Source organism: Primulina eburnea, chromosome 14, assembly GCF_022965805.1.
Source record: "Primulina eburnea isolate SZY01 chromosome 14, ASM2296580v1, whole genome shotgun sequence".
Taxonomy (NCBI): domain Eukaryota; kingdom Viridiplantae; phylum Streptophyta; class Magnoliopsida; order Lamiales; family Gesneriaceae; genus Primulina; species Primulina eburnea.
Genome location: NC_133114.1, coordinates 2776216 through 2789305, shown reverse-complemented (window position 1 = coordinate 2789305; position 13090 = coordinate 2776216). Strand labels below are relative to the sequence as shown.

The window sequence follows — 13090 nt, the reverse complement described above, 5'->3', positions numbered from 1 at the left end:
TATTTAGCTCGTATGATTTTAAATATAAATTATTATTAAGATCTATGAACCGAGCAAAATGGTGAATATTTTTTCAGAAAGATATAGTGTTATGTAAAAGGATATTAGTAAAATTCTATCTAAATTTTCTCTGTATAATTGAATTATAGGGAAAAAAATGTTTTTGCATTGTGGATTTTTTATTTTCACTTAAATTGTGTGTTGTATAGATTAATTGCACGAGCATTTGATGCTAAAAATTAGGTATGTCCGATAAGTCTATGAAGCAGGCCAATTAAGTATAAGTAAATCTTTTATGAGACAATATCACGAATGAGACATGTCAATTCTACTTATATTCCAAAAAAAATTTATTTTGGTATAAATTTTGTAATTAGATTTCAAAATATTATTTTATTGTTTAAATTATGGCAAAAACTTGTGTGAGACGGTCTCACGAGTCGTATTTGTGAGACATATCTCTTATTTGGGTCAACCATGAAAAAGTATTACTTTTTATGCTAAGAGTACTACTTTTTATTGTGAATATGAGTAAAATTGACATGAGACCCACTTTTAAAATATTAACTATGAACCCCTTATACGCCTGCTGCCTCGTAACTAAATGGTATATTTGATTCCTAATTAACATTAAAATTGTTTGATTTTATTTGTTCACAAGTATTTGTATAACCATATCTTAAAATGAATTCCATAGTTAACCACCAAATTGGGTAACTTAATTACTATAATTTTTTTCATCGACCACGAGTAGTTAAATCTCTATCATTTAATAATATTGATGCATCATGGATGAGTCCATCCCAATCGAGCCCACACCGGATCGTGGGTTCTGGCCCATCCCTAACTAAGATAGAAGGTCCATGATAGGCCCAGTTAACTTGAGTGTTGGAGGGGCTATGCCGGGACACATTCTTGGCCCCCTTCTAACGGTCTTTTTCGCGATTTCAGGCTCAGGTCAAATTCGAAGCATGTGTCTGGACTAGTGTCACTTGTTGGAATCAGACCCTAAATTTTCAGTGAGCATCAAATATATTAACCTCTTAAAAAAATCACTTAGTCATTTTAATGAGTGGGTTTAAATACACTCAATTTTATTTGTATATAAAATCTAGACAAGGACATTATTATAATATTGACCATCTATTTGAGGGTTTATTTAATCATACCTATGTCGATATTGTCCTCATGATAGGATGGATGGCCAAGATTTGTCCATATATATATAGGACCCACTTTTTTTTTTAGAAATTGTATGTGTGACAAAATCTTATCCGTTGAAATGAAGTTAAGGTAATACCCACATAGTTAAAATCTCATCTACCCCATTTTAGACTCAACTTCGCAACAATACTCAGTTTTCTCTTCACCGGTATCCCCATATTTTTCCACCTCCAACTAAGATGTAAATAATCTGACTTAAGCTGAACAATATCTTGCTCCATCTCAGTGGTTTAATGTATATACAAGCTCGGGATTTTATTACGAGGCTCAAGCTCGGTTAATTTTAATATTATTAAACTCGATAATAGCTCGAGCTCAGCGGTTCGTTAAGCAGGATCATTTTCGAATTTGATAAACAAAATATAGAAATTTAAGGTGATCAACTTCTCATATCATTTTAATCACTTCTCGTTAAAAATATATTGTCGACTTTTGCTGGTCAAAGTTAATTTCTCTTGTCCGAATTGTCAGAAGTCATATACAATTTCAGGCCCTCCACAATTGTCAAAAAATTTATGAAAAATATACAGATAAATAAATGTTTCACTATTTATTCTAATTCTGATATTTATTATTCGCAGACTAATTATTGTCATACTAATTAGTTTTTAAATCTTCCTCGACAATTGTTGGACCAAAATCCGCTGCGAAAACCCGGGATTTGTTTTTTGTTTTGTTTTTTTTTTTTAGTTCATGCTTTTTACTTTGATTTAATTAAACACACAAACTCTCGTTGAATCGTCTCATGAATCAATTTTCTTAGCCGATTCTTCGATCCGATTCGACCCATGAAAAAGTATCATAAAAACATTGTTTTTTTGTTCTAGATATGGAACTGATCGATGTATCATGGATATAAATTAATGAGATTCTCTCATAATAAACCTACTCTTAGTTCAAATAAGGTTCGAATTTTACACCGGCTATGGATTGTTATTTTCTTTTTAAAATGAAATGGAACAAATACATTCACGTGTGATTTTATTAAATCTAATCGAGAACAACTTTCGATGTCGTCAAAGTAACTAAAATCATCATTGGATGAAACGAATACATTCTATTTTGTTCCTTAAAGCACTTTGAAGCCGCCTTGATTGGGGAAAGTCTATATTGGATCCTTCATTCAATAGAAAACAATTTTCCCTTTTACCACGAAAGATATTTTAGAGGACTCGAAGTTGACAGGATAATTTTGATCAAATTTTAAACGACACAATAATATATTGCATGTACATAATTTGGTGCTGGGCATTCTTTCATGAGTAGATCTTTTGTGAAACAATTTCACAAATCTTTATATATGAGACGGTCAATCCTATCAATATTCACAATAAAAAGTAATAATTTTAGCATAAAAATTAATACTTTTTCGTGGATGATCCAAATAAGAGATATGTCTCATAAAACACGACCCTGTGAAACCGTCTCACACAAGTTTTTGTCTTTTTTGTTTGTTTTTTCTTTTTCACACTAACTCATATGAGACGATTTTATGGGTTAATTTTGTGAGATGAATATTCTATTTAGGTCACAAATGAAAAAAATTACTTTTATGTGAAAAACTTTATTTTTTTATCGTAAATATAAACAGAATTGATTAATCTCACGAATAAAGAAGTGAGAAATCATTTTTTTCTTTCTCTGAATGGATTGTTCACTGAAGTTTGGCCCGCACGAATAGTGACCTATGCTTCCTTTGGTCACATTTCTTCGTCCGCCACCAACGCTTTGGATGGATGGTGTTTCACGACAAATTTGGTGTCATTTTGATAGCTTGAATTTTGTGATTTTCCCCAGAGAAATCATAAAATCAGATTATGAATGTTATTGTCCCACATCGGTTGGATAAATAACCTCGGAGTAACATATATGAAATTGGACAATCCTCCCCCCTTGAGCTAGCTTTTGGAGTTGAGTTATGGCCAAGTTGTAATCTTAACATGGTATCAGAGCCCAGGTTCCACGGTTATGTGTTGTATTGTCCATAATTGGGTCACATGTTCTGCCCATAATTGGGTCATTTGTAAACTTCACGCTCCAGATGTTCATTCCTGGGCGGGAGGGGTGTGTGTTTGTTGTTCCACATCGGCGTTTGGATAAATAACTATGGAGTTACATATATTGACTTGGAAAATCCTCCCTAGCTAGCTTTTGGAGTTGAGTTAGGTCCAAGTTCCAATCTTAACCATAAATCTATCTACATTGACAGATAAATTACAATATGAACTTTTAATGACTTTTATGGAATTTTAAAATCTAGAGGTATTCAATCTAAACTTTTAATGACTCTATATATGTTTAGTGGTATTCAACATGGATTTTGGTAGAGTTTTAAAAAGTCATGTGGTATTCAAACTTGACTTTTTAAAACTCTCCAAAAGTCAAGAGGTATCCAAAAAATCCATAGATTTTCAAGGATTCTTATTTTATTATTAATGTACAAACCTTGAAGCCTTATGTACAATTGCAGAAAATCTAAAATATTCTTCCACCTATACCAAAGATTTTGATGGACTTTCTTTTTTGAAAAATACGCTATCTCTCTTCTATCTCAAGCCATCTCTAGGGTTCTTCACCCTCTCAAAAAAATTTCTTCTATTCAAAGGTATGATTGGTCATTCTTGAATTTATTATATTGCCAATATTTATGTGTAAAAATAGATGAATTGTTGTTTTTTTCTTGAATCATTATGATTATTGTATTTCATAAATTTTCTTTCATCTCATAAAAATGATGAATGATCCGACATATGATGAATTGTGTTTTTTCTTGAATCAGTATGATTATTGAAAAAACTTAGGAGTACTTCAGCATTCATATTATTCTTTCTTATGCTATACAGTAAATGATTTAAGAGCCATAGTTTTTTCTCAGTGTAGGATCTAATTTTAGAGTTTTATTTTCTTGATTGTCATTCCCAAATTAATTAAGATGGTCCTTTAATTGAACTTCTCTAAAAAAAATTGAACCAGATAATGAAGCTCAATTGTCTTCATCGGCACAAGTTTATAGAGATGACAACTTTGATCAGTTATTTGATACTCAAGAACAACAACGAGCAAGAACTAATACGCTATCTCAAGAACTACTTATTATTTTGATTGTTCATTTTAATAAAATTTTATTATGAACTTATAAAAATATTGTTCATTAATATGTTGAATTGACATAAAGAATTGAAATTTTGATTTCAATAAATTGGATAGTTCATTTGTCGTTTTTCACAAACTAAATTTATTTAACATTTAAATAAGTAAAATTCATTTACATTTTCATAAATAAAAAAAATTAAAATTGAATAGGTTATACATGTCCAATAATTATTTAAAAGAAATTAATAAAAAATAACTCACAATTATAAAAGTTTACAAAAGTCTACAAAAATTTAGAAAAAAAAGTTTATGAAATATGTTTTACAATTCCATGAGATTCTATAAAAGTCAATCAAAAACCATCAACTCCACAAAAGTCCACATTTTAAAAAAAATCATTAAAAGTTTAGATTGAATACACCCCCTAAATATATCGGGAGTCAGACATATTCTAGGTGATTTTCCTTCTCTCTCTTTTTTTAATGATGTTATAGTTTTCAAATTTTCATGTAAAATATAAGCTGAAATGTATGACTGACTAATTAAGCTGTTTAGGTTAAGAAAATATTTCTTTTGTCGTCAAAATTTCGTATTACTCGAAAAAATACTAATAATTACAAATAGTAGATAAAATTTAAAATTTAAAGACTCAAAATTTTTAATAAATTAAACATTGTCTAATTTTTAAAATATTAAATTATATTGTTTTAGAAAAGCTAGAAGATACAATTAAAATGGTCATGCGCTAACTTAATGTAACTTCCGCTGTGATGATGCTGGGACCCTATTCTTAATTATTCATTATTATTAATACAAACAAGAAATCATATAAATAAAAATACAAGTTAGCTCGTGTAAATACAAGATATATATTTCAGATAACAAAATACAAATCCCATTCCCCAATTTTTAATATTTTTTAATTTACAAGTTAGATCATGTGCTCAAATATTATAAAAAATTTATAATTTACTTTAATTTTATTTTTATGGCATTGAATGAAGTGAGCTACTACATTTTGCACCTCAAGGCTCGGAGTCAATATAAGGAAACATTGTTGAAACATTAAAATCAAATGAGACCAACTTTGATAGTTTGATTAAATTAAACAAAAACTAATATATAATCTTGAACTTATTCAAGGCTAAAACTTGTGTGATATGGTCTCACGGATCTTATTTTGTGAGACAGATCTCTTATTTGGGTCATCCATTAAAAACATTACTTTTTATGCTAAGAGTGTTACTTTTTATTGTGAATATCGATAGAGTTGACCCGTCTCACAGATAAATATTCGTGTGACTGTCTCACAAAAGACAGACTCCTTATTCAGAGAGCTTTTGCGACCTATAAAAAGTGATTATTCAATAATCACTTAAATAATCAGTTTTACGAGTTATTTAACTTTAGAGTATGTGTTAGTTTTTGCTTAATTTAATCAAACTATCAAAGTTGTTCTCATTTGATTTTAATTTTTCAAAAATGATTATGGTATTTCGGTAAATAAATATATTTGAAGAGATAGAGTAGTCTTATTCATTTAATTATATTTTTTTATGTTTAATTAAAAAAATAGTATTACAATAATTTATTTATCATAAACATTCATTTAGAAAAATTCAAATTTTCACTTTTATTTTCAAACAATGACTTTTAATTTTATTACTTTTTCATAATTTATTAATTTAATCATTTCTAAAAGAAAAATATTTTACAAATTTATCTCTTAAAGTTATATTTGGATTATTTTATGTTACATTTAAAATATTTATTCTCGTATGAAGTGATCAATGATTATTCTTTGTATCATCAATATATATGTCAAATTTCATAAAAATATGAGATATTCATGTGATATTTAAATAAAGATAAAAACATTCCCGATATAAGGTTATATTTGGTGTTTCTAGATGTGTTTCTATATCTTTCGTGAGTATCATTGCAAGACAAAAACTTGTGTGAGACGGTCTCACGGGTCGTATTTGTGAGGTGAATATCTTATTTGGGTTATCCGTGAAAAAATATCACTTTTTATGCTGAGAGTACTACTTTTTATTGTAAATATGAGTAGGGTTGACCCGTCTCACAGATTAAGATCCGTGAGACGGTCTCACATGAAACTCGCTCATCATTCAATTATTTACTTTATTTTAAGGAAAGTTGCTTAGAGTTGGGAAAGGTAATCATAAAATTATTATTCAGTAATTAATTAATCAATTATGTTAATTAATTAATAACATAACTCTTAACGCGCTTACGCAAGAGGCCCCACTTAACAAATGTTATGTTTTATTTTATTTAACGAATGTTATAATTTTATTTTTTATACAGGGGTAGTTGGGTTGTGTGATTTATGCCCATGAGGAAGTAACAAATGTTATAATTTAATTTCAAAACCCAAATAATTATATATATATATATATATATATATATATGTATATATATACACATATAATTATTTATATGTATATATAACAAAAACAAAATTTAAAATATAAAAAATAATTTTTTTAAAAATATATATAAGAAAAAAATTTAAAAAATATTGTTTTAAACTGGTTCACAAGTTCATGACCGATCCGACAGATACATTATCAGTTTTGATTGTTAAAACTTTTATAGAGTAGGTCGGATCGAACTAGTGACCGATTCCCAGTAAAACCGGTTAGAACTATCCGTCCGACCCAGTTTTAAAAAAAACCTGCATTAAATAAATACATTTTCAATTTTATTTACACCCATTAAACTATTATTATTTAAAATATATGTTGATATAATTTTTAATTTTACAATTGAAAATTATTTCATCTTATTTTAAAAGTGTAATTTAATTAAAATTAAAACTTTTATCATAAATTTGAAATGAAGAGTACAAAAAAAGGAGAAAAAATCACAATTGCATAAAACAAAAAACAACATATAAATTAAACGTCCGAAATATGTAAAATACTGATTTAAGAATTTTTGTTTCTATTATTTTCAAATATGTTGAACTAAATTGGTACAATGTTGGTGATGTATTTGACTTTCACGTAGTTCAGAATTTTTTAGAGAGAATCATGTAATCATCGGTTTAAGCCTTGGAGAAGTTGTGCGGGTTCGTCTCCTTAATCGTTTGTACGAATTTGTCACGCGATCCCCTTCATATTCAACAATCATATTGTGCAAAATAATGCATACTAACATTATATGTTTTAACTTTTTATGTACCCACAACAAGTTGGAAATCTGACAATTGTCTATCGAGCTTGGAACATCTCAAATGCGCTTTCTCAAAATGTGCGAGCTAAGTTAGAATTCACGTTCAGACAGTTCAATCTTCGGGATAGAAGTCGGAGTTGACGGTTCGTTTTCCGTCAGAGATGTATTAGGCATATCGGTGAGTCGTAGATTAGAAAATCGATGAAAAAGAAGACGATATGAAAAATGATGAAACAAACTAATTTGGAAAATTATGTGGATATTGCATTTGCATAGAATAATCAAATCGAAAATATTGATAATTTGGTGGAATTGGTGAAATTTGAGAAAATATATTTTATTTTCTCCATGTTTGGAAAATTCACAAAATTTCTAAGAAAATTATCTAATATTTTCATTCATTTCAGATAAAAAAATATTATAGAAATAAATATTACAAAGAAAATTAAGATGATGAAGATAATAGATATAAGATTTTGTGAGTGTAATAATATGTTTGTCTGAATGAAATAATTTGTGAAAATTGATGAGTGTATATATATATATATTATTTTTATTACTAATTGTTAGCTAATCGTTTGAAATTTTACTTTTTTTTTTATATAATTTTAGATTTTCTATTATTTTTATTATGAATATAAATTTTGTTTTGAAAAAAAATAAAATAAAATGGGGTGTCCTTTCAGGAAGACCGGAAGCACGCGCAAAACACTCGCCAATGATACGTTTAAAAATAAAAATAAAAATAAAATTAAGTGTACAAACTTTTGATCACGAGTGGTTTGTTAACGCTGGTTTGAACATTCAAAGACACCAATGTGGATATTTTAGAAGACTTTATGAAAAGTCGTGATAAAACTATATTTTATCAAAATATAGAGACATCTCTAATAATTAAATAAAGATAAAAATTTGTGTCAGATGCTCTCATAGATCGTATTTTGTGAGATAGATCTTTTATTGGGGTAATCCGTGAAAGAACGTTACTTTTTATGCTAAGAGTATTACTTTTTAGGGTAGGTCTCATGTGAGATCGTCTCACGGATCTCAATCTGTGAGACGGGTCAACCCTACCCATATTCACCATAAAAAGTAATACCCTTAGCATAAAAAAGTAATACTTTTTCATGAATTACCCAAATAAAGATCCGTCTCACAAAATATGATCCGTGAGACCGTCTCACACAAGTTTTTGCCTACTTTTTATTATGAATATCGATAGAGTTGACCTGTCTCATAGATAAAAATTCGTGAGACCGTGAGATATACTATTAAATAATAGTAACTTGTTTTAATTAATTAAAAAAAATCACTGCCTTTTGATGAAGCTTAGAAGACGAATTACAGCTTGAATTCATATCAACACACACAAGCTATATATTATATCAAACCAAAAACAAAGTAATATATCAGCAACAAAACAATGCCCATTTCCGCCATTGGTGAAGCTTAGATTCCCAAAAAGAGAATGAAACCAGCAACCATTGAAATCTTGTTCATCTTCTTCCTCTTCTTCTCCGTTATCCCTGCAACTCTTTCGGTTTCGTTATCATTCAACTTCGCCAGCTTCGGGTCTCACGAGAACAATCGCTTCATCAACACCACAGGAGATGCTTACATCTCACCCCAAGGGATTCAGCTCACCCCGAATGAATTCAATGTTTCACAGGCATCGAGAATTGGTCGCGCCACTTATATCGAGCCACTGCATCTGTGGGACAAGAGGTCGGGGAATTTGTGTGATTTTTCGACCCATTTTTCTTTTGTGATAGATTCTAATGGGAGATCAGATTTTGCGGATGGGATCACATTTTTTCTTGCTCCCTCGTATTCATCCATAAACACTATCGCTGGTGGTGGAAGAATAGGCCTTAATACAGATAATGATTATTCAAATTCATCTGCGGAGTCATTTTTTGCAGTTGAATTCGATACTTTTCAAAATTATTTCGATCCATCTGTCCCACATGTCGGGATTAATATAAATTCCATGGTGTCTATTGCAACCGTTGATTGGCAGAATAATATTACTCTTGGGAGGGAAAATGAAGCTTGGATTAGCTACAATGGCAGTTCGAAGACTCTCAGTGTTAATTTTACAAATTCTTTTAGCAACACAGTCGCACATGGTAGCCTCAGCCGCGTGATTGATCTTAGAGATTACATGCCTGAAAAAGTTCTGTTTGGCTTTTCAGCTGCAACAGGAAGATTATTTGAGAGAAATACTGTTAAGTCTTGGGATTTTTATTCAAGTTTAACACTTGATATTACTCCTAATGTGCCAGCCCCGAGCCCATTACCCGATCCCATGATCAACAATATTGGAGATGGAAAGCAAAAGAGGAAGCGTGGAGTCCTGGGACTAGCTATCGGATTAGGCGTTGGATTGCCGATTCTAATTCTTGCTTTGGGATTTGTTGGCTGTTTCTTGAAGAAGAAAAAGTATGAGAAGGAATCTAGAGATACACATGCATACTCTATAGACCCATCAATGGATAACGAATTTCAAAGAGGCACCGGGGCCAAGAAGTTTTTGTATGCTGAATTGGCCCGTGGAACACATAATTTTGCAGAGGAATTGAAGCTCGGAGAAGGAGGATTTGGTGGAGTTTACAGAGGTTTCTTGAAAGAAACCAATTCATATGTTGCTGTAAAAAGGGTATCAAGGGGATCCCAACAAGGGCTAAAAGAGTACGCATCAGAAGTGAAGATCATTAGTCAATTAAGACACAGAAACCTCGTCCAACTCATCGGTTGGTGCCATGAAAAAGGTGAACTCCTCCTTGTTTACGAGTTCTTGCCAAATGGGAGCTTAGATTCACATCTCTTTAAACATAATTCGGTGTTGACATGGGAAGTTAGATACAAAATTGCGCAGGGATTAGCCTCGGCTCTGTTGTATCTACACGAGGAATGGGATCAATGTGTAGTCCATAGAGATATCAAGTCAAGCAACATCATGTTGGATTCAAACTTCAATGCCAAACTCGGTGATTTCGGTCTAGCTCGACTCGTAGATCACGACAAAGGGTCACAAACAACGATGGTGGCAGGGACGAGAGGGTACATGGCACCCGAATATGTGATCTCCGGCAGGGCCAGCAAAGAGTCCGACGTATATAGTTTCGGGGTCGTTTTGTTAGAGATCACTTGTGGTAGAAAGGCCATTGATGTCGGATTTCAAGAAAATAATATAGTTGTACTAGTGGAATGGGTGTGGAAACTTTACGGTGCCGGGAAAATACTCGACGCGGTGGATCAAGATCTAGGAATCGAGCAAAATGGTGAAGAAATGGAGAGATTGCTGGTTGTGGGGCTATGGTGTGTTCATCCAGATAATCGGCATCGGCCCACAATACGACAGGCGATGAATGTGCTGAATTTTGAGGCTCAATTGCCCGCTCTTCCAGCAATGATGCCGGTGCCGATATATTACAGTCCTTCCACGAACATGATTACGAATTCTGGTGTGAATTACAGTATTAGCGGGAGTGATTCTCTGGACTACAGTCAATACAGTAATTCTTCAAATTTTACCACTTCTTCTTCGGCAGGTTCTGATCATCCATCTACTGCGTTGCTTAAAACTGCTTGAGGTGTAATTTTCTTTAAAAAAATTGTTAATTATTTGGAGTACGTTGTCAAACCCCGTGCTTGATTATAATAATATATAAATATATATTATGTCCATATTGATTGAATTGGTCGTAATAGACATTGCCACACATTCGAGAAACTCATTCCATGAATGTTCAAATTATCAAAATCTGTTAGGTTGTATTTAGACATTGGTTGAATTTGAAATTCATCGGAATAAAAATGAAAGAAGTGGATTTAAAGATTATGATCTTACTCCTCCACAATTAAAAAATATATTTGAAATCAATTTATCCAAACACAATAAATTTATGAGTAAGTTTCTTGTGAGACGGTCTCACGAATCCTTATATGTGAGATGGGTCAATCCTACCGATATTCACAATAAAAAGTAATACTTTTTAATGAATAACTCAAATAAGAGATATGTCTCACAAGATACGAACAATAAAACTTTTAAATAGTATAAAATGTAACTGTTTTTTTTTTATTTAAAAAAACAGTTATGTCACCTCAACTCAAATCAAGTGTATGTCACCTCAACTCAAAAGTTCATATTTGTGTAATTGTGTGTGATTTGTCAATTTAAATAGTGTAAAATGTATTTGTTTTTTAAATAAAAAAAAAACAATTGAGAGAACTTTGAGCTAATCAAAAAATTTAAATAGTGTGAAATGTGTTAAAAAAATTTAAATATTAAACATGTATTCTATTAATTAAAATTAAACTCATTTTTGATATGGTGGCAAAAAATTTTTATCATTCAAAAATTTTAGTGGCAAACATAATTTAAAAAGAGAATTTTAGTGGTCAACAGAATTTTAAAAGAGAATAGCTTATTCACGGTTAATGAGATCCTACCTATGTGGGCACTATCCTTATTATTCATCTGTATCACATATGGGTTTGCCAAAAATTTTGAAAAATATTTATTTATTAATTAAAATTTTGATAAACAAAAATATGATTTTTTCTATTTTTTATTGACAACAATATGGGTGTCAATTCGGCGGGTTCGGGTTAGGTTGAAGCATGGACATTACAAAATTTTCTCAACCCTTACCCGACCCTAACCAATCCGAAACATATAAACCCAAGCTCAAAACAACTTGACCAACCCAAAAAGTTCTTTTAAAAAAAATATATGATTTTTTTAATATGCAAGTATGCAAAAATTATTATTTTAAAATAATTATATAAAATTGAAAACACATAATAAATATTTTAATTAAAAAACATATAACAAATATGTTGGAAACGAAATTCCGGCGTTTGACAAAAGATTGACCAACTGATTCTAGCAACTGAATTGGACCAACTGATCGACGTAACTGAACACGTCATCAGTCAACTGATCGCTTCAACTAAAGTATATTTCTTCGTCAACTGATCTTTACTAGCTGATCTCTCAGCTGTACACGTCTTCAGTTGACAGCGACAACCGACATATAGTACAGCCATCTGCAACTGGTAGTGGCTCGCGGTATTTCAGAAATGAACAGTGTACTATTGTCAGGATATATCGACGTGGCAATCAACGATTAGAATATTCAAATATCTTTAATGTTACCGTTGAGAGGGAAGCCTATAAATAGTCGAAGGCAGCAGCTGAAGCATTATCGCATTCTCAGTTATCTTACTTGCTGTTACGCTACAAAAATATCCGCTCACACTCAGGAATCAAGCTCACGCTTATCAGTAGTATTCTAGACTACGCTCTTGAGCTTTCATAGCACCTTGTAATAGATTGATAGAATTTCTAAATTGTGCTAAGATCAGTTACGATCTGTAAAAGTGTTGTATTGTAAGAGTTTCAGTATTGGCAAAGTGATAAGTTCAAACTGAAGTGGGTCAGTACATTGATTTGTATTTGATCAAACTCTTTTAGTGAAAATCCTATCTGCGTGAAAGAAGGGATGACGTAGGAGTTGTTCAAGTCTCCGAACATCCAGAAACAAATTGTGTTGTTATTACC

The 13090-nt window shown here is 31.1% G+C and overlaps 1 protein-coding gene across 1 annotated transcript; it reads left to right on the top strand.

Moving 5' to 3' along the window:
* Positions 1 to 8892: 8892 nt before the first annotated feature.
* On the top strand, positions 8893 to 11208 carry LOC140812375 (L-type lectin-domain containing receptor kinase IX.1-like). Its single transcript, XM_073170623.1, has one exon. It carries the CDS (start codon positions 8987 to 8989, stop codon positions 11111 to 11113), a length of 2127 nt encoding a protein of 708 aa, XP_073026724.1. The 5' UTR covers positions 8893 to 8986; the 3' UTR covers positions 11114 to 11208.
* Positions 11209 to 13090: the final 1882 nt, after the last annotated feature.

Coding starts and splice junctions, on each gene's coding strand:
- LOC140812375 (XM_073170623.1), top strand. CDS start 8,987: ATGAAACCAGCAACCATTGAAATCTTGTTCATCTTCTTCCTCTTCTTC.